Source organism: Equus caballus, chromosome 24, assembly GCF_041296265.1.
Source record: "Equus caballus isolate H_3958 breed thoroughbred chromosome 24, TB-T2T, whole genome shotgun sequence".
Taxonomy (NCBI): Eukaryota; Metazoa; Chordata; class Mammalia; order Perissodactyla; family Equidae; genus Equus; species Equus caballus.
Window position 1 is genome coordinate 32,882,817 of NC_091707.1, and position 20,470 is coordinate 32,903,286.

General features: G+C 47.9%; 1 protein-coding gene across 1 annotated transcript; it reads left to right on the forward strand.

The window, feature by feature from the left end:
* The first annotated feature begins 444 nt into the window (after positions 1 to 444).
* Positions 445 to 2,580, forward strand: VRTN (vertebrae development associated). Its single transcript, XM_001490404.3, has one exon. The coding sequence runs from the start codon at positions 445 to 447 to the stop codon at positions 2,578 to 2,580; it is 2,136 nt and encodes a 711-aa protein (XP_001490454.3).
* Positions 2,581 to 20,470: the final 17,890 nt, after the last annotated feature.

The window sequence follows — 20,470 nt, forward strand, 5'->3', positions numbered from 1 at the left end:
TGTGTGTATATGTTTCTCTTCTCCATCCTTTATTCTCGTTGTCTCATTTATGCCCACAACAACACTATAAGGCAGATATTTTTATTATTATCCCCATTTTACACAAAAGGAACCAGAAGCAAGGAGAAGTTAAGTGACTTGCCCAGGCTAATATCAGAGCCAGGATTCAAAGCTAGACTCTGAAGGTCCAGGGTTCAAGTCCCTGTCCAGGTGCCAAAAATGAAGCCAAACCAAAAGCCAGGCTCCGGAGACTAAGCTCTTCCTCAGTATGTTGAGTGATGAAACAGACCCCAGGAGGCACTTAGCCGTTATTTGCTCTGGGGGAATGGGAGTGGATGGACATTATCTTGAGGGAGAAAGTGCAGGACTGGACAGGGCACCATTGCTGGGTGTCATCTGGGTACCATGTCCTGACCTTTGCCCTCTGTTCTTTGCCCTGATAGGATGAAATCTCGGGAGCAGCTGGTGCAGCAGGTGCTGCAGGAGTTGCAAGAGGCAGTGGAGTCCGAGGGCCTGGAGGGTCTTGTGGGTGCTGCCCTCGAGGCCAAACAGGTCCTGTCTTCCTTCACTCTCCCCACCTGCCGGGAGGGGGGCCCCGGCCCCCAGGTGCTGGAGGTGGACCCTGTGGCCCTGAGCCTGTATCCAGAGGATGCTCCCCGGAACATGCTGCCGCTGATGTGCAAGGGCGAGGGCAGCTTGCTCTTTGAGGCGGTCAGCATGCTGCTGTGGGGTGACGCAGGCCTCAGCCTGGAGCTGCGGGCCCGGACTGTGGTGGAGATGCTGCTGCACAGACACTACTACCTCCAGGGCATGATTGACTCCAAGGTGATGCTGCAGGCCGTGCGCTATTCCCTGTGTTCCGAGGAGTCCCCTGAGATGACCAGCCTGCCGTCTGCCACGCTGGAGGCCATCTTCGACGCGGATGTCAAAGCTACCTGCTTTCCTAGCAGCTTCTCCAATGTGTGGCACTTGTACGCCCTCGCCTCTGTCCTTCAGCGCAATATTTACTCCATCTACCCCATGCGCAACCTCAAGATCCGGCCCTACTTTAACCGTGTCATCCGGCCCCGCCGCTGTGACCACACACCTGCCACACTGCACATCATGTGGGCTGGCCAGCCCCTCACCAGCCACCTCTTCCGCCACCAGTACTTTGCCCCTGTGGTGGGGCTGGAGGAGGTGGAGGCTGAAGGTACTACCGGCCCGGCCCTAGCTCCTTCAGCTCTGGCCCCACTGCCGCCACCGGCCAAGACCCTGGAGCTGCTCAACCGGGAGCCTGGCCTCAGCTACTCCCACCTCTGTGAGCGCTACAGTGTCACCAAGAGCACCTTCTACCGCTGGCGGCGGCAGTCCCAGGAGCACCGGCAGAAGGTGGCTACCCGCTTCTCGGCCAAGCACTTCCTGCAGGACAGCTTCCACCGTGGGGGCCTCGTGCCTCTGCAACAGTTCCTCCAGAGGTTCCCTGAGATCTCGCGCTCAACCTATTACGCCTGGAAGCACGAGCTGCTGGGCTCTGGTGCTTGCCAGGCCCTGGCTCCCAAGGAGGCACTGGCGATGGAGGAGCTGGAGAAGCTGCCAGAGGAGCAGGTTGTCGAGGGGCTCGGATGCTCCTCACTGGCCGTGTCAAGCCCTGGAATGGTCTTAATGCAACGGGCCAAGTTGTACCTGGAGCACTGCATCTCCCTGAATACGCTGGTACCCTATCGCTGCTTCAAACGCAGGTTCCCTGGCATCTCCCGGTCCACCTACTACAATTGGCGCCGAAAGGCCCTCCGAAGGAACCCCACCTTCAAGCCGCCACCAGCCCTCCCAGTGGCTGGGAGTCCCCAGCCTACGTCTATTGGGGAGGAGGCCCTACTCCCTTGGAAGGGTGAGGTGGGAGAGGGGGCAGCGAAAGCAATGGGTCGGGGGCCACCTGCCCCCCGGGAGCTCCTGCCCCTGAGGATGCCCTTGTCCCGTTGGCAGAGGCGTCTGCGCAGGGCTGCCCGCAAGCAGGTGCTGAGTGGGCATCTTCCTTTCTGTCGCTTTCGCCTCCGCTACCCTAGCCTGTCACCCTCTGCCTTTTGGGTTTGGAAGAGTCTTGCCCGGGGCTGGCCCAGAAGCCTGTCCAAACTTCAGATGCAGGCCTCCACTTTGGGCAAAGCAGGGGTGCAGGAGGCAGGGGAGAAGCGGGAGAAAGAAGCTGGCAGGAACATGGCAGCTGCCATGACCCCACCTGCAGGGACCCCAAAGGTGGGGGCTTCTCCAGGAGAGGATCCAGGGAAGGCTGAGGGAGGGCCTTCCAGAGAGGGGGTCCTGCCAGGGGCGGCCACAGCCCAGGGCCGGCCCCACAGTGGATCCCTGTCTAGCCGTCCTGTGGTGGCAGTGGCGGGTGGCCGGGACGGCCAAGTATTGGTGATGGACATGCTCACCACCACAAAGTTCAAGGCCCAGGCCAAGCTGTTCTTGCAGAAGCGCTTCCAGTCCAAGAGCTTCCCCTCCTACAAGGAGTTCAGTGCCCTCTTCCCCTTCACTGCCCGCTCCACCTACTACATGTGGAAGCGCGCCCTCTATGATGGCCTCACCCTGGTTGATGGCTGACAGGGAGGTGTGAAGGGAGCTGGGAGGAAGGGGGACCAGGTTGGAGAGGGTCAGGGACCTGAGTTGCTCCCTGGCTTGGCCAGGATGTCATTTGTTCCTGCTCCCACAGTGTCTATCCTGAATCCAAGGGCAGATTTGTGTTGTTTCCTGGCTCCAGGGCAGAGAGAGCCAGAAATCAGCCATCTGGTCTCCTGTGGAGAGCTGCAGGACCAGAGATGTTCACTTCAGTTGTTTGCCATTCTTACTTTTATTGTGTCTTGGTTTTAGTTTTCTGTTTTGATTTAAGTGGGTTGGCTGGGCCCCCTTGCTGGTGTTGGAAGCTGCATGTGTGTGGTGGTCTGGAGGGGGGTTGGTTAGCTAAAGCTGCTTTCAGCTTTTCCCGGGGACAGGAGGAATATTATAGTATGGCCATCTGTCCCTCTGGGCAAATATATGTCTTCAGTTCCTTCTGGCGGTTGGCACCATCCTTACTCAAGATGTTTCCCAAAGGAACATTAGCCATCAAGTGTGGAGCAGGCAATGGCTTCTGTCTGACATCCACAAGGGAGAGGGTGCCAGGCTCGGCATGAGCAGAAGCAGGGATGTATAGAAAGAATCAAGGATGGCCTCTAATGGAGGGCCCTGAGCTGGATCACTGAGGGGCTGGCCTGTCCCTTGCAAGGAGTGTGGTAAGGGGCAAGGGCCTCGAGTCTCTGCTTACCGGAGCTTGGTCCATCTGCTGTGGACCCTGCAGTCCTCTGCCAGCCTGGCTGGCTCTTGACAACCCCCCGTCTTTGTGCAGAGCCTCTCCTCACAGACTGTGTCCTATCTTCAGTGAGGGACCATACAGCAGCCAGGCAGGTGAGAGACTGAATTTGCATTGTCCAAGAGTGAAGTCGGAAAACCAAAGAAATAAAGTGATGTGGTGCCCACAGCCCATGGTCTCTGGTATTTGTTTTGTCAGGATGTGACTGCCCATTCCCACATTTCCTTTTGGTTTAAGGGGACTGAGAGTGACCACTTCTTTTGATGGGATAGTCCCAGGTCCAGGGCTTGAGGAGTAGAAGGGATTACTCTGGGAATTCTGCTTAGAATTGGATCTAGAAGTGACCTTAGGTGCTCTCCCAGCTGGGGGCCAGGCTATGGCTGCCTGGAAAGATACTTCCCACCAATGGGAGAAAACTGCCCCACTAAGTGTGCTCAGGGCCCAGGCCAGCACGAGGGTCAAGTCTGTGTCAGGTATTCATTCTATTTAGTTCTGGCCGTGTGCCCAGGCAGGCAAGGCCCAGTCACGGGCAAGGAAACTGAGCCCCAGAGTGGTTAACTTGCCTGTCCCCTCCAGTGGGGCTGAGCTTTAAGGCCAGGCCTTTCTTTGCTGGGATGTGTTGTCAGTGGGGAAGGAGTTCTCTTGGGCCCTTTCTCCTCCTGTCCAGCTTTCCTACAGGGGCTGTCATCCTCTTGGTCTTGGGGAGTAATTCTTGGTTCTGCTGTTTTTTCATCCCCATATCCAATCCATCAGAAGTCCTGTTGACTCTGCCTCCAAAGTATGCCCAGAATCTTCCCCATCTTGCTGCTGCCATCATCATCCCACCTGGCCCACATCTCGGCATCCTACCTGTCTCCCTGCTTCCACTCTTGCCCCATACAATCCATTCTCCAGAGAGCAGCCAGAGAGATCTTTAAGCGAAATCTGATTCTATCACTTTCCCGTTTAAAATGTGTCAGTGGCTTCCCTTCCCTCTTAGAATCCCTTACGCTGCCTTACAAAGGCCTTCCTAACCTGGCCCCTGACTGACCCAGCAGACCCCAGCCCACTGGCTGATTCTGATCAGAACGTGCTACACTTACTTCTGCTGTCAGGGCCTTTGCGTTGTTCCTTTGGTCTAGAATGCTTTTCCCTCTCATCTTTACAGGGCAGGATCCTTACCATTCAGATCTCAGTAGCACTATCGCATCACCCTTTAAAATTCTCTACGTGGCGTTTATTCCCATCTGATGTTCTTCTTGTTTGTTTGCTTATTATTCCCGCCACCGCCCCACTGCTGCCCGTCTTCCCCACCTCCCCCCTTATGTTAGAACATAAGCTCCATGAAAGGCAGGACTTTTTCCTGACTTGCTTACACCACTGCATTCTCAGCAGGCAAATTAGTTCCTGGCACACAGTAGGTGCTATAATTTGTCAAAAGAAGGAATGAATGAAATGGGGCCACTAGGATTTTCTTGTTGTTATCCTTTGGGATTTAGTTTTATAAGACCTAATCAATCCTACTTCCTAAATATTTCTCATTGCCCGTTTTTCTCCATCGCCGTGGCCACCCCCTAATCTAGGCCAGTGGCTGCTCTCATCCCAATACTCATATGGTTTTCAAATTGACTCTGCCTTCATTCAAACTGTCCATTACATCCTCCCAACAAAGGCCAGAATGATCTTACTAAAACCTAAATCTGACTCATGCTGGATTTCCCTTTGCTTTTAGCACAAAATCCAAACTCTAAGGAGGCCTACCGGTCTGGTTCCTACCTACCTCTAGCTCATTTTTCCCCACTACCTACTGCCACCTCCCATAGTGCTAACCATGCAGCATTGTCATGGCTTGTCTTAAGATCTGTGGCGTCTCCACTGAACCCCCAAACAATGTAGTCACTTGGTAGTCCCTTAACATCTGGTGAAGGGGTTGGACAAGTAATGTTCTTACCTGGCCTGAGATGGCCACCTACAGCCAGCAGGTGGCAATGTGGTGCAGCAAGAGACAACATCTCTGGGTTCCCAGTAGGCATGGCCCTATCTAGCTATTTCTAACCCCCAGTCTACCCCTTTACTGCCTTGGCAGTCAGAGGGTGGCACCACCCTTTTCCTGAGAACCTCCCTGGTTGGGGCTCGGGGTTCTCCTGTATGCTCCCCTGCGCTCCCAGAACCAGAGCAGATCTGGTGCCTGGAGCAGTGTGTCACAATGGGGTCTAAAAATCACCTGGATGGCAGTCCCTCAAGGGAGCTTCTTAGGAGTGTGGATTCCAGACCTACTGATTCTAAACATGGACATTGGAGAGGCGGAATACACACAAGGGCGAGTTATTTAACATTGCCGGGCCTCTTTCTCCATCTGTAAAACGAGTATTACAGTAATGCCTATAGAATAGTACCTGGCTCATAGCAAGTGCTAGATGAGCATTTGCTATTGGTAACAATGACGTGCAGTGTGAGAACCCCTGGGAATCTAATTCTGGTCTTCTAGGAGGAAGTTAATGTCCAAGGAGACTCTTGCTCAAGGTTACCCTCTGGACTGAAGACACTCCTGCCCCAAGACTGAAAGGTCCTTTTGTCAGAGGCCAGCGCTGAGCCCCAAACCCACAGGGAGATACTTTAGTCTCTGTTGGAAAAAAAAAATAAGATAAAAATGTCAATATTTATTGGTCTGGAAAAGGTTTTATAAGTATGGTTAAGTTATTCTTGTGTAGAGAAGCTATTTCCTTTATAATCTGCTTAGAAAAGCAGAAATACCTAAGCAGTGACCATATTTGCTAAGAATACTTAATGCTGATTTTGAAGCTGACGTTTGTTGAAATTATTGTATTTTTTTGTACCATTTTCTATCTCAGATTCATAAAGGAATTCCAGTGAAATGAACAATGTGGGAATAAAGGGAGAAAACAGAATATGTAAGGTTAGCGGTACGTCTTCACAGTCTGTGCCATTGTAAACTGACAACTGGTTCTAAACATTTTGAATATAAAGCTTTACCCTGAGAAAGAAATCAGGTAAAATGTGAACAATTAAAAAAAATTCATGTTTATATATTTATCCTCTGGAGGCAGGGGTCCTATATTTTGGTGATCATCTTTTTTTTTCTTTTTTAAGATTTAAAATTTTTAAAAATTTTTCCTTCTCCCCAAAGCCCCCCAGTACATAGTTGTGCATTTTTAGTTGTGAGTCCTTCTAGTTGTGGCATGTGGGATGCTGCCTCATCGTGGCCTGATGAGCTGTGCCATGTCCGTGCCAGGATCTGAACCGGTGAAACCCTGGGCCACCGAATTGGAGCGCATGAACTTAACCACTCGGCCATGGGGCCGGCCCGCATCTTCTTTACCTTGATGCATGAGGTTGCTCCTGAAATATTTCTCTGGCATCCAGCACTCAGGCCCTTGGGTGACTCTTGGGCCCTGAGCATGCACCTCCATCTCAACTTGCCCTCCTGTATATTCCACCAGCACCTCAATCTCACCAACTGCCAATCTGGGCTCATTCCCCCACTCCCTACCAACCTGCTCTTCAAGTAATTTTTACCCTGATTGCTGCCAGCATCAGGTTATCAGTTTAACTGTTCAGAAAGCTGGGTGTCATCCTAGAATTTTCTCTCTCCCACATCTCCATCCCAGCAGGACCCTAGAAACATTGCAGGCTTCACATGGTTCCACACTGCTGGATTATCACAGAGAAGAGAATTTGATTGGCCCAGGCCATCCTCATCCTTTCCCCTGAGCACAGCTCTCATGCCAGGTCACATCTGAGTCCATTTGCTGGCGTGAGTCTGGTTCAATCATCTGTGGCTGAGGTACTGGATCAGTCTTGCTCACAGAAGGTTCTGGCACATGTAATAGGCCCCTATCCAGCAGCCCATGGTAGACTCAGCCCTGGTCTGTAAGCTGAGGATGCAGAGCCATTTGGCCTCAACTCTTGTCCTTGAAAAGGCCTCGGTTTACTGGCACCTGTGGTCTGACACAATATGATGTACAAAAAAGTGCACTAGGGTCACAAGGAAGCATATGCTGGCTTTGGCATCTCATAGCTTGTCCTTGCCCCCTTTAGGGCCAACTCTTTGAGAAGTGTAAGCTGCATGGGGGTCTCTGGGAAATGCTTCAATTGCTCCTCAGACGACCCTGGTCATTGGCGGTAAAACACCCCAGTTTGGTGGCTGTCACGGGAGGATAGGAAGCTGAGGGACAGGCATCTGACAAAGGCAGTTGTTAGGACAGGGCTGGGAGGCCGAGAAGCAAAGCTTGGGGTTTGTGTGCATGGGGAGCCTACTCTGGCCCCGGGTGCTGTCTGCCCAGCTCACTGGCCTGACTTCTAGCAGGAAGGTTCTAGTGTGATTTCCTGTCCCCAACCCTGGCTAGCGACACCCCAGGCTGCCTGTAGGGTGTCACTAGCAGGTTCCTAAACGTTGCCATTACTGGTTTATCTCATGGAAGAGGAGGAAGCTTTTAGGAGATGAGGAGCAGCAGAAAAGTAGGTTTAACGATATAAAAAAAAAATTTCCATGGAAAATGACTTTGAAAATAGCATGAAATCCGCTTAATTCTAGCAGCTCCTCCCTGCCAGGCAGAGAGAGGTGGGGGGGGGGGACCTAGATAGGACAGCCATGTGGAGACGGGGCAGGCAGCTGCTCATGTATCACCCTCTGCCTGAGGAGACCATGGGATGGCAGAGGACAGGAGGGCTGCCTCACCTGGTCCACACTGCAGCCCCCAGGATGCAGGCTGGTGGGAGGCCAGAGTCCGGGAGGAGAGAAAGCACAGGCTGTTGGAGTCGGGGAGGTATTCGGAGAGAGCCCAGGCCTGAGTGGGTTTGCGTCCCACCTGCCCTCAGCCCAGCCTTACTCAGAAGGGATGCCAATGCAGTTGTGTGGCTTGTGTCTGTTGACCGTCAGCCAAGCTCAGTTTCTAGGCCCTCTGACTTTGGGCAGAGTTGGCGGACATGGAGAGGGGCCTAGCTAGGCTGCAGTGCAGTACCCAGGACAGGTGCTGATGGCTGTGGGGTCCGCTGATCCTCAGCCCTCACCTTCGTGGGGACAGCAGGGAGGCTGATAGTTTCAAGATACTTGCTACTTGATTCATTCATTCCTTCAGTCCACATTTGTTGAGGCGTGGAGGTGCGGGAGAGGAAGGTTACAAAGCTCGGGAAGACCTAGCGTGCCTGGTGTCGTTTATAAACATCGACTATATAACTGGTTCTCCATCCTAGGTTCGAGGATTCTCAGAGGTCCAGTGAGTGTCATTTGCAATTTTATGTCTTCATTTAGGTTTTTAGATGATAATTTTAATTCATTTTATTAGAGAGATAAAGACAGAACTCTTTTACCATCATAAATTGCCACTGAAAGACATTTCTATGCAATCAGACTTTGGTTTTCAAAGTCAGTCTCTCGAACCAGGGCCTTGATCTATGTTATGAGCTGTGACAGGGAGGTAATGATGCTATGGGGCACGAAGGAGCAAGCCTGCCTCTGCTTGAGAATTGGGGAAGGATTTCTGGAAGAGCCTCTTAAAAGACTCCTACGCACACCCTTGAGGGGTGAGTGAGGGAGGGTGGGATGACGATCATGAAAGGCCCGGAGCTGGGAAAAACCCCAAATGAGCAGGAATTTGATACAACCATTTGGCCCTGACACTTTGATGAGGCCCGAAACCATTTAAAATACAAGCTTCCTAAAAATTACCCTGTTATGTTGGTAGCTTGAAATTGGCTACGATGGAGTATTTAGACCACAGAAATTGGCAAATCCTGCAAATCTACCAGAAGTGCTGGAGTGCCCCCAGATATGCTTATGACACCCCTTGTCGCTTCTGTTCCAGGAACTCTCTTCCCTAGACCTTTACATAACTGACTCTTGTCAGTCCTTCAAATCAAAGCCATGTCATGCACTCAGGCCGTCCCTGACCCCTCACCTCAGGTGGGCCCCAGTCAGTCTTACCACATCCCTTTACAGCTGTCATCACCATCTGAAACAGCTGCTTTCTGGATGATTGTCTCCCCCCATTGGAATGCAAACCCCCAGAGAGCAGGAAATCATCTGACTTGTTCAAGGCTTTATCCCTTTGATTAGAACAGGGCCTGGCACACAGTAGGTGCATGAAAATATTTATTGAATTAAGCTATGAGTGGATTTGGAGTGGGAGACTGAGCGTTTCCTCCTGGGCCCCATGCCAGGGACCCCGTGTGTGGGTTGCAGTGGAAAGGCTGGCGCTGGGTACTGGCTCACTCTTGGCCAGGCCAGACTGAGGATGAAGGAAAAAGAAGAGGAGGAGGAGGGAAGTTCCTGTTGGGCTGGAAGCTGTTGCACTGGATGGGAATAGGCCAAACCCATCAGATCCTTGTCTTGGGGATAGGGTTGCCAGATTTAGCAAAGCAAAATAAGGGATACCCAATTAAATTTGAATTTCCCATAAACAATAACTGTTTTAGTATAAGTATGTTCCATGCAATATTTGAGATGTAATTATACTAAAAAGTTATTCATTGTTTATCTGAAATTCGAATTATACTGGATGTCCTGTATTTTATCTGGCAACCCTATCTGGAGTCAGCAGAGGCATGCTGGTGAGTGCTTCCTGAGTGCTCTGGTCTCGTTACATCTTCTCGTCTCCCAGCCAGGAGCTGTCGTCAGCTTTCTGGGCTGTGGGAGGATGGCAGGGGATCCCCAACTCCATCTTCATCCCCATGTATCCAGAGAGACACTGAGCTGCTTGAGCTTGACCACTCTGAGTGGCTTTTACCTGAGGTCTGTCTGGAGCAAGCCATGGGCTGGCCACGGACCTCAGTATGGCTGAACATTACAATCACCTGGGTGCTTTTAAAACCAGCTTTGCCCAAACCCAGTTAAATCGGAATCTCTGCATGGTCTCATTAATCTGCCCTATGATTTTACCTTCTAAATATCGCTAAGATCTGTCCACTTTTCCCCACTTCCGTGGTCACACATTGAGCTGCGTCTTACTCCAAACCAAGCTTCCTCATGTACCTTCTAGCCCCTTCTAATCTGTTCTTCCTGCTGCAAGCAGGAGGGCATTTTGAAAACACAAATCTAAATAAGTCACTTTCCTTGCTTAAAATCTTTCAACACCATCCTTTTTTTCTTAGGAAAAAGATCAAAATAGCAACTTTGCAGTGGAGAAACCCGGTAGACACCAATGAAACCAAGTGAGGTTAACAATACCAGTAATAAGACACATAACTTCTGTGGAATTCTTGCCAGAAATGTATAACCTTGATCTAATCCTGAGAAAACATCAGACAAACTAAAATTGAGAGACATTCTACGTAATAAATGACGAGTACTCTTCGAAAGTCTGAAGGTCATGAAAGACAAAACTGAGGAACTGACACAGATTGGAGGAGACTAAGGAGACACAACGACAAATGCAATGTGGACCCTGGATTGGATCCTGGAACAGAAAAAGGATATTAGGGGGGAAATGGGTGAAATTTGAATAAGCTCTGTAGTTCAGTTTAAGTGTCGTACCAATGTTGTTTTCCTGGTTGTGATCATTGTGTATACATACATATTATCTGAGTTGTTAATGTTAGGGGAAGTTGGGTGAAGGGTAGACAAGAATTCTCTGTACTATTTTTGCAGTTTTTCTATAGGTTTAAAATTATTTCAAAATAAAAAGTTAAAAAGAAAATCCTTTACATAGCCTCAAAGGCCCGACATTGTCTAGACCCTGTCTGCCTCTTCCACGGTCCATGACCACTCTGCCTGTCATATAAACCTTTCACATGCTCTGGCCTCCCAGAGGAAACCTTTTCTCTATCCGAGATGCTTTCCTGACCCCACTTCCCTTGCTCAGCCCTCAGAGTTCAAACAAATCCCCTTCCTGTTTTTTTCCCTCCAGTTGGGGTCAAGTCTTGTCACTCCAGGTTCTCATAGGCTCTGTGTCAGAGCCCTCACTCAAGTTTATAATCAGCACAGTAAGGCAGTGGTTCTGATCCTTAGAATCACCTGGGGAATATTAAAAGCTTCCGGTGCCTTTGATGGGAGTGGGAATACGTAGACCCACTTTGGGAAACTGGCAATATCTATAAAAGATATTTAGTAGATGAACATATGCATCCCCTATGACCTGGGAATTCTACTCGTAAGTAAATACCTAAGAGAATGTAAATACATGTTTAGCAAAAACATAAAACATGTTTTTAAGAATGTTTATAACAGCACGTTTCATGATAACCAAATACCTGGACGTAACCTGAATGCCCATCCTCAGTAGAATGGATAAAGAAATTGTGGTCTAGTCACACAATGGAATCCTGCATTGTGTGAGTCATCTGCAAGTACGCCTTACAATGCAGATCAACCTCAGAAACACGGTGTTGAGATAAAGAAGCCGGACACAGAAGAAGAGCTGCTGTATGGTTCTGCTTACACGAAGTACAAAAACAGGCAAAGTTAATCTATGCTTTCAGAGATCAGGGCAATGGTCACCTTTCTGGGGAGATGGTCATTGAAAGAAGGCGTGAGAGGAGTTTTCTGGGCTGTTGGAAATGCTGTTTCTTAAATTCTGGGTGGGTTCAGTTTGTGAAAATTAGTGAAGGTGTACATTGATGTTTGTATATATATACATATAATTCAATGAAAAGGATTTCAATAAAATGCTGATACTGGGGCTGGCCTGGTGGCATAGCGGTTAAGTTCGCACGTTCCGCTTTGGCAGCCCATGGTCCACCAGTTCGGATCCTGGGTGTGGACATGGCACTGTTTGGCAAGCCATGCTGTGGTATGCGTCCCACATATAAAGTAGAGGAAGATGGGCATGAATGTTAGCTCAGGACCAGTCTTCCTCAGCAAAAAAGAGGAGGATTAGTAGTAGATGCTAGCTCAGGGCTAATCTTCCTCAAAAAAAAAAAAAAAAACCTGATACTTGGGTTGAAAAACACTATTAAAGAAACCAATAGGCCAGCTACATATTGGGAGAAAATATTTATAAAACATATGACAAAGGAATGGTATCCAGGATATAAAAGAATTTCTACAAACAACCCACTTAAAATGGGCAAGAGGGTGCCGGCCCGGTGGTGCAGCAGTTAAGTGCGCACGTTCCGCTTTGGCAGCCTGGGGTTCGAAGGTTTGGATCCCGGGTGTGGACATGGCACTGCTTGTCAAGCCATGCTGTGGTGGGCATCCCACATATAAAGTAGAGGAAGACGGGCATGGATGTTAGCTCAGGGCCAGTCTTCCTCAGCAAAAAGAGGAGGATCGGCAGCAGATGTTAGCTCAGGGCTAATCTTCCTCAAAAAAAAAAAAAAAAAAGGGCAAGAGATTTGAACAGACACTTCACAAAAGAAGATAGACAAACGGTCAATAAGCACATGAAAAAGTGCTCAAAATCATTAGACTAAAGGAAAGACTAATTAAAGCCACAATAAGGGGCCAGCCTGGTGGCACAGCAGTTGAGTTCCTATGTTCTGCTTTGGTGGCTCAGGGTTTGCTGGTTCAGATCCTGGGTGCAGACCTACACACCACTCATCAAGCCAGGCTGAGGTGATGTCCCACTTACAAAATACAGGAAGATGGGCACAGATGTTAGCTCAGGGCCAACATTCCTCACCAAAAAAAAAAACCCCAAAACCCACAATGAGATCCTATTACACACACACCAGGGTGGCTAAAATTTAACACCAAATAGTGGTAAGGACGTGGAGCAACTGGGACTCTCATATATAGTTGATTGGAAAGGTCTGGCAGTTTCTTAAAACAACTCAATATACACCTACCCTATCACCCAACATTTTAATTTCTAGGTATTTACCCAAGAGAAATGAAAGCATATGTCTACAAAAAGATTTGTACAAGAATGTTGTTAGAAGCATAGTAACTCCAAACTGGAAACAACCCAAATGTCTAAAAAGAAAATGGATAGACAGACTGTAGTTTATGCAAAGGGTACTATTCATCAATAAAAAGGAACAGACGACTAACACAACATAGATAAATCTAGAAAACATTATGCTGGGTGGAAGAAGACTAACATAAGTTGATACTGTATGATTCCATTTCTATGAAGTTCTAGAACAGGCCAATCTAATCTATGGTGAGGAAAAAAGAAACCCAGAAAAGTGATTGCCTCTGGAGGCGAATGGAGTGAAGATTGATAAGAAAGAAGCATATGGTACTTTCTGGAGTGATAAGAACGTTTTATATCTTGATAGAGATTTGGATTACACAGGTGTATGTAATTGTCAAAATTCAACAAATGTACGATTTTTGCAGTTCATTATAATGTAAATTTAATCTAGAAAGAAAAAATGCCGTGGTAGGCGTCCCACATATAAAGTAGAGGGAGATGGGCACGGATGTTAGCTCAGGGACAGTCTTCCTCAGCAAAAAGAGGAGGATTGGCAGCAGTTGGCTCAGGGCTAATCTTCCTCAAAAAAACCCCCACAAAACACACACACACACAACAAACCAACCTATCAACAGAAAATATATTGATGCCTGGGTCCTACCCCCAAAATTCTGATCATTCATCTCGGGTGTGGCTGGGAATCAGGATTTTTAAAACTTCCCTAGGTAGTCATAATGTGCAGCCAGGATTGAGAACCACTGCTCAAAGGCCGGTCTCTTGGCTTAGTCACAGGGCCCAACATAGTCCCTGGCACGTAGTCAGTGCTCAAGAACTACAACAAATATTAGTTGAATGAATGGTTGAATGACCTACCAAGAGGATGGAGGTAAATGTGCTACAAGCAATGTGTGCATCTTGGCCGTTAATAATAATGATGCTAATGATATAAAAAATAAAAACAATAAGATAGGCATCACTGGTGTTAAGTTTTGAGATGAAGGAGGGAGGCAAAAATAGAGGCCCTGGAGGTGAAGGGTAGGTAAACTGGATTGAAGCTGGGTCACAAGAGGTAATAAGTCTCATTTTCCGATTAGATGCAAGTCGACTTTTCTCTGCTTCCCCAGTAGCCTGGGACAGGGGGTGAAGAGGTGGGTGGGGTGTCATGGGAAGCCCCAGCAGGGCCCATGATGAGCAAAGGAGTCTGATACGGGCCAGAGCAAGTTGGGGGGCTGGTCTTTCTGCAGCTCTGTGGTCATTAGGCTTGGATGGGGTGTCAAAGTCCCATTTCCTTCTATTCTGGAGGGCATGCCGCTCGATTCTACACTTTAAAATGGTCAATTGTATGTTACGTGAATTTCACCTCAATTAAAAAAAAATCTGATCCTGCAATTCCACTTCTGGGTATTTATCTGAAGAAAACAAAAACACTAGTTTGAAAGGATAGATGTACCCCTAAGTTCATTGCAGCATTATTCACAAGAGCCAAGACATGGAAACAACCTAAATGTCCATCAGTAGATGAATGGACAAAGAAAATGAGGTATACATATATATATACACACACACAATGGAGTATTATTCAGCCATAAAAAAGAATGTAGTCTTGCTATTTGCAACAACCCTGAGGGCATTATGCTAAGGGAGATAAGCTAAACAGAAAAAGACAAATACTGTATGATCTCCCTTATGTGTGGAATCTGAAAAAAATACCACAAACCGAAACCAAAAACAATGAAAAAAACCCTGAGCTCATGGATATAGAGAACAGATTGTCGGTTGCCTGAAGTCAGGGGTGGGAAGTGGGCAAAATGGGTGAAAGGGTCAAAAGGTACAAATTTCCAGTTATAAAACGAACAAGTCACGGGGATGTAATGTACAGCATGGTGACTATGGTTAATAATACTGGGTTGCAATTAGAAAGTAGCTAGGAGAGTGAATCTTGAAAGTTCTCATCACAAGAAAAAAATTTTGTAACTATGTAGGGTGATGGATGTTAACTGGACTTATTGGGGTGATCATTTTTCAATATATACAAATATCGAAACATTATGTTGTACACCTGAAACTAATATTATGTTAATTATATCTCAATTTTAAAAAATCTGGCAACCCTATGCAAGCAGCTCCTCCCCAACTCTGTGCCACATCCTCCCTGGGTCCCCAGTCTAGGACTTCTATCTGGGAGCTATGGAGTAAGAGTTCACTCTCACTTCCTAAGCAAAAGGTGACAATCCTATCAGGTGGGAACATGGCCCAACATCCAACCACAGCCCCTAAAAACCCTTCTCTGGGTCTTCAGCGGAACAGGATCTTCTGAGGGCTCTTAACTTAATGATATTGGAGTTCATTCATTTATCAGGTATCTGGTATGGATTAGATTAGGTCCTGGCCCTCAGGGTTGCACAAAATCTGCGTGGGTGAGAAGATGGGAACAGAGCAGATACACAAACAAACTATAATGACATGCAACATTTACCCTGGATGTCTGCGCTAAGTGGAAGATGTAATTAAATGTGCCTGGGGGAGAGCAGCTTCTGAAGGGGGAGGAGGAGGAGGAGGAGGAGGAAGAGTTCCTGAGAGGGAAAGGGTATTCGAGGATCAAAAACGCTCAGAACAAAGGGCCACGGCAGATGGCTCTGGGAATGAGGGTGAGGTGGGCAGAGGATGAGCCAGAGCACGTGATGGGGCCAGAGTGTGAAGGGCAGGTGAGGAATCTGGGCCGCCCTGTGCTGGCCACAGTGGACTGTTACGGCAAGTTTTGTGACCTGGGTGGCCCTCAGGGGCTCTGGGCATGTCTTGAAGTTGTGTATAAAATTGTGTGTGCAGGTGTGCATTTTTCTGGGGAGGGTCCTCAGCTGCCATCACATTCTCAAAGGGGTCTGTGTCCCCAAGAAGGTTAAGAAGATAATTGTTAGCCAGGATGATTGTTGTCGCTCTCCCCTAATGGCCTCAGTTCCAGCCAGGCCTGACTCCTCTCCACTCCCCAGCACAGTGCTGGTTCCAGGCCCGTATTTACTGCCTGAACCACCTGCCCCATCACACGCTCCCCACCTACAGCTTCCAGGATCTGTCCCCATCAGCCCTTCCCACCTGGGCCACCTGTGAGTTAGTCACCGTTGTTTGGCTACCGTGTTTGAGCCCAGGGGTCTTCTCTGCATGGAGCGCCAAATCTATTGCCTCCCCCCCCCAACCTGCTACAGTCTTGTTCCAATCCTTTCCTCTCCTGACACGGCTCTCAAACGTCACCGATGAGTGATGAGCAATGTCTCCGGTGCCAAATCTGAAGTCACCTCAGGGTAATGCCTCTTCCCTAACCACCTTCTCCTCCTCCTCCTCATCTTCTGAAAAGCTCCCCTCTCTCGACCTCCCTGACATTGCAGCTGCATGTCTGGAATCTCCTCCTACTTCTAAGATTACTGCTTTTCTGCTCCTCTTTCTGGCTTTTCTGTGTTTTTCCTTACCTCTAGAATTGAGAGTTTTAAAAAACAGGTAACACATGCACATGGAAAAAAAGTCAAAGAGAACGAAAGAGCATATAGTGAAAGTTACGTTTTCGTGCCTTGATTTTCAATTCCTCAAAATCTCTCCCCAGGGGCAACTGTCATCCTTTGAAATCCTTCTAGAACTTTGTTGTCCCATATAGTAGCCACTAGCTATATGTGACTACTGAGAACTGAAAATGTGGCCAGTTTGAATTGAGATGTGTTGTAAGTGCAAGATACAGGCCAGATTTCAAAGCCTTAGTACAAAAAAAAAAAAAGAATATAAAATATCTCATTTATAATTTAAGAATACACCATTCTACTTTGATAAAGCTATAAAAAATAATTTTAAAATGTTGATTAAATGTTTGATACTATTTTGGATATATTGGGTTAAAATATATTAAAATTAATTTCACCTGTTTCTTTTTATCTTTTAACGGGAATATTGAAAAAATTTAAATTACATATATGGCCTGCATTTGTGGTTAACATAATTTATTGGACAGCATGTTTCTAGAGTTAGTCTTTGCATTTATATGTGTATACTGTATTCCTTTAAAAACACGATATACAAATAGCATAGCACTCGCAGACTTCTGTCGGTTTCTTTTTGTACTCAAGCATGTCAGAGATTGAGTACAATCTCAGAGATTATATTAATTTATCTAAACCTACCTCATTCTTTGTAATGTCTGTGTAGCCCCATCTATGACTGTACCAGCATTTATGTAGCCCTCACTCTACTGATGGGCATTTAGGCTGTTTCTAATCTTTTTTTTTTTTTGAGCAAGATTCGCCCTGAGCTCACATCTGCTGCCAATCTTCCTCTTCCTTTTTTATGTGAGCTGCCCCCACAGCATGGCCACTAACAGATGAGTGGTATAGGTCTGAGCCTGGGAATTGAACCTGGGCCACCGAAGTGGAGCACACCAAACTTCACCACTGGGCCCCCGGGGGCTGGGCTGTGTTTCCAACCTTGCATTGCTACCATAACACGATGAGTCGGAGTATCCTTGAACCTACATCTTTGGGCAAGTGGGCGAGGATCTCTATAGCATGAATTCCCAAAAGTGGACTTGCCAGAAGTGGGTGCTCTTAGAGTACAGCTGATGGCTTATCGCTTTGTGTCCTGCAGAGCCCAGGCCAGTACATTGTGGATTATTTGTCAAACAGAAATCTCAGACGTGGAGAAGTTCTGATCTGGAAAGGGCCACAGAGTTCACTGTTTCTTTGTTTATTTCGCAAACATTTTCTGAACTCCTAGGGGTTTATAGTGGGTTTGCAGAAGAACAGGTAGGGTCTCTGCCTTTCAGGAGCTCACAGCAAAATAAGGAGACAGGTATAAAGCAAATGATTAAAGTCAGGTGTTTTCAATGAGGGTATGTGTGAAATGCTGTAGTAGCATTTTATAGATGATGAAATTGAAGCCCACACACAGAAATGACTTTATCATGGTTGCTGGTGTGGATTTCTTTTGCTCTTTAGAGGATAAGCTTTTTGAGAGTCAGGATCTATCTTATCTGCTTTACATCTGTTGTAGGCTTGAGCTCCTCTCCTTCTGCAGTCAATATACAGTAGTTGTTACTATGTAACAGGCACTGAGATGTGCATTTTCATACCTATCTCATTTAAATATCCCAACAACCCTTGAGGTAGGCCACCTGACATCAGTGTCCCTTCCCACCCCCTCCCCACCGTCAACCACTGAGCTCTACCTCCTTCCCTCAGGGTCCACTTCCGCTCCACTCATCTGATCCCTAGCTGGCAGTGCTGCTTGGTGAGGTGTGACCAGGAAGCCAGCCCGAGTGCCAGGTGGGTAAGGGTTCATCCTCTGGATCCAGAACCCGGGCTCAGATGCCAACTCCACCACTATTACCTGTGTGACCTTTAGCGTATTTCGTCTTAGCTGCCTCATCTGAATGAGTCATAATGAGAGTCCCTACCTCAGAGAACTTCAGGGTGAGGAGTAAAAAGATAAAGCACATATAGTGCTTAGACTGTGCCTGGCCCACTGTAAGTGTCCAGAGATGGAGGCTGTGTCCATGGGGCCAGCTACATTATTTTATGTAGAGTCATGGAATCAGGTCCCGGAACCTGCAAGCACTTCTTTTGTTACATTGTCCATATTTTATCAGCTCTTATCTACCAAATACATTTTAGTCAGATGGTACGGTCTTACCACAGATTTGGAAAAAGTTTTAAAAACAGCTCATGGTGGGGCCAGCCCGGTGGCCCATGGTTAAGTTCGCACGCTCGGCTTTGGCGGCCCAGGGTTTCATGGGTTTGGGTCCTGGGCGTGGATCCTGGGCACCACTCATCAAGCCATGCTGAGGTGGCATCCCACATGCCACAGCTAGAAGGACCCACAATTAAAAAATATACGACTATGTATGAGGGGGCTTTGGGGAGAAAAAGGAAAAATAAAATCTTAAAAAAAAAAGTAGCTCATGGTATCAATGGACGAATGGATAAACAAATTGTGGTATATCCATACAATGGAATATTATTCAGCCACAAAAAGAAATAAGTACTGACACATGCTACAATGTGGATGAACCTCGAAAACCTTATGCTAAGTGAAAGAAGCCAGACACAAAAGGTTGTATATTGTATGATTGCATTTACATGAAATATTTATAAAAGATAAATCCATCCAGACACAACTCAGATTGGTGGTTGCCAGGGGCTGGGGGGAGGGAGAATGGTGAGCAGCTGCTTAAGGGGCACAGGGCTTCTCTTTGGGGTGATGACAATGCTTTGGAACTAGACAGAGGTGGTGGTGGCACAACGTTGTAAATGCACTAAATGCCACTGAATTGCTCGCTTCATGTTACGAGAATCTCACCTCAATAAAAACACAGCTCACGGACTCCCCCCCACCCCATTCTCCCTTTGATGACCCTTAGGGATTCCAATTAAGACCCTAGTTAGAAAGCATCAATCCTTTCACATTATAAACAGGAAGCCTTGGGAGGAGCGGGGAGGTGCTCTCCGGGGGTCACAGAGCTGGTTCCAGATGGAATAGAGCCGGAACCCAGGTCGCATTCACAGGACAGATCTTTATCGAGAACCTGTCCTTGTTCTAAGCACTGAGGATTCAGCCAGCCATGAATAAGACCCTGTGGGGGAAGGCTGACAAACACACAGGTAATAAAATGTCAGGCAGGGATGAGCTACGACGAAAGACAAAGCAGGTAAATGGTAGGGGTGAGGCGGCTAGGGAAGGCCTCTCAGATAGCTGAGATTTGAGCAAGCAATGCACAGCAGATATGGGGAGAAGGTGTTTCTGACGGAAGGAACAGGACCAGCAGGTGCGAAGGCTGAGCCGGGAGCACGCTTGGCATGTTCAAGGACCAGCAAGCAGGCTGTCTCTGTTTTCCTCATTTCTGAAGAATAGAGACTTTTCTGCCCTGGAGAACTTAGTAGCCTGTTCTATGCTTAATAGATGCTCAGTCAATATTTAATTGATACTGAATGATGGAAGGAAGTTGGGAGGCTGAGCAGAGTCTGGGGCAGGGTTTGGAGCTACACAGGTTTTCTGGCTGGTGGAGAGGTCAGGGCAGTGCCCACCTACTCAGCCTGGCCCCAGCCCCAAATGGGGCGCTCCTGGTGGGGTGGCTGTTTCCCTGAGGCTTCCTGGGTGGACTCTAGGGCGTGGGGGATGCATTCAGGCAGCACTGAGTCCAGCGGCTTTGCCAGGATGACGATCCTTAATTGGCTTCTCCGAGTGTGGCCTCCTCCATGGGTCATCCAGGGAGGTGGTGGAGCTGCTCATCCCTCTCCACCTGCAGGCTTGGGAGTGTGTAGAAAGGAGGGGACGGGAGCTGGTAGGAGAGCCGGAGGGGGCTTTGAATGAAGGGTGGTGG

What these genes read in the sequence shown, in the direction of transcription:
- VRTN (XM_001490404.3), top strand. Translation starts at nt 445, where the DNA reads ATGAAATCTCGGGAGCAGCTGGTGCAGCAGGTGCTGCAGGAGTTGCAA.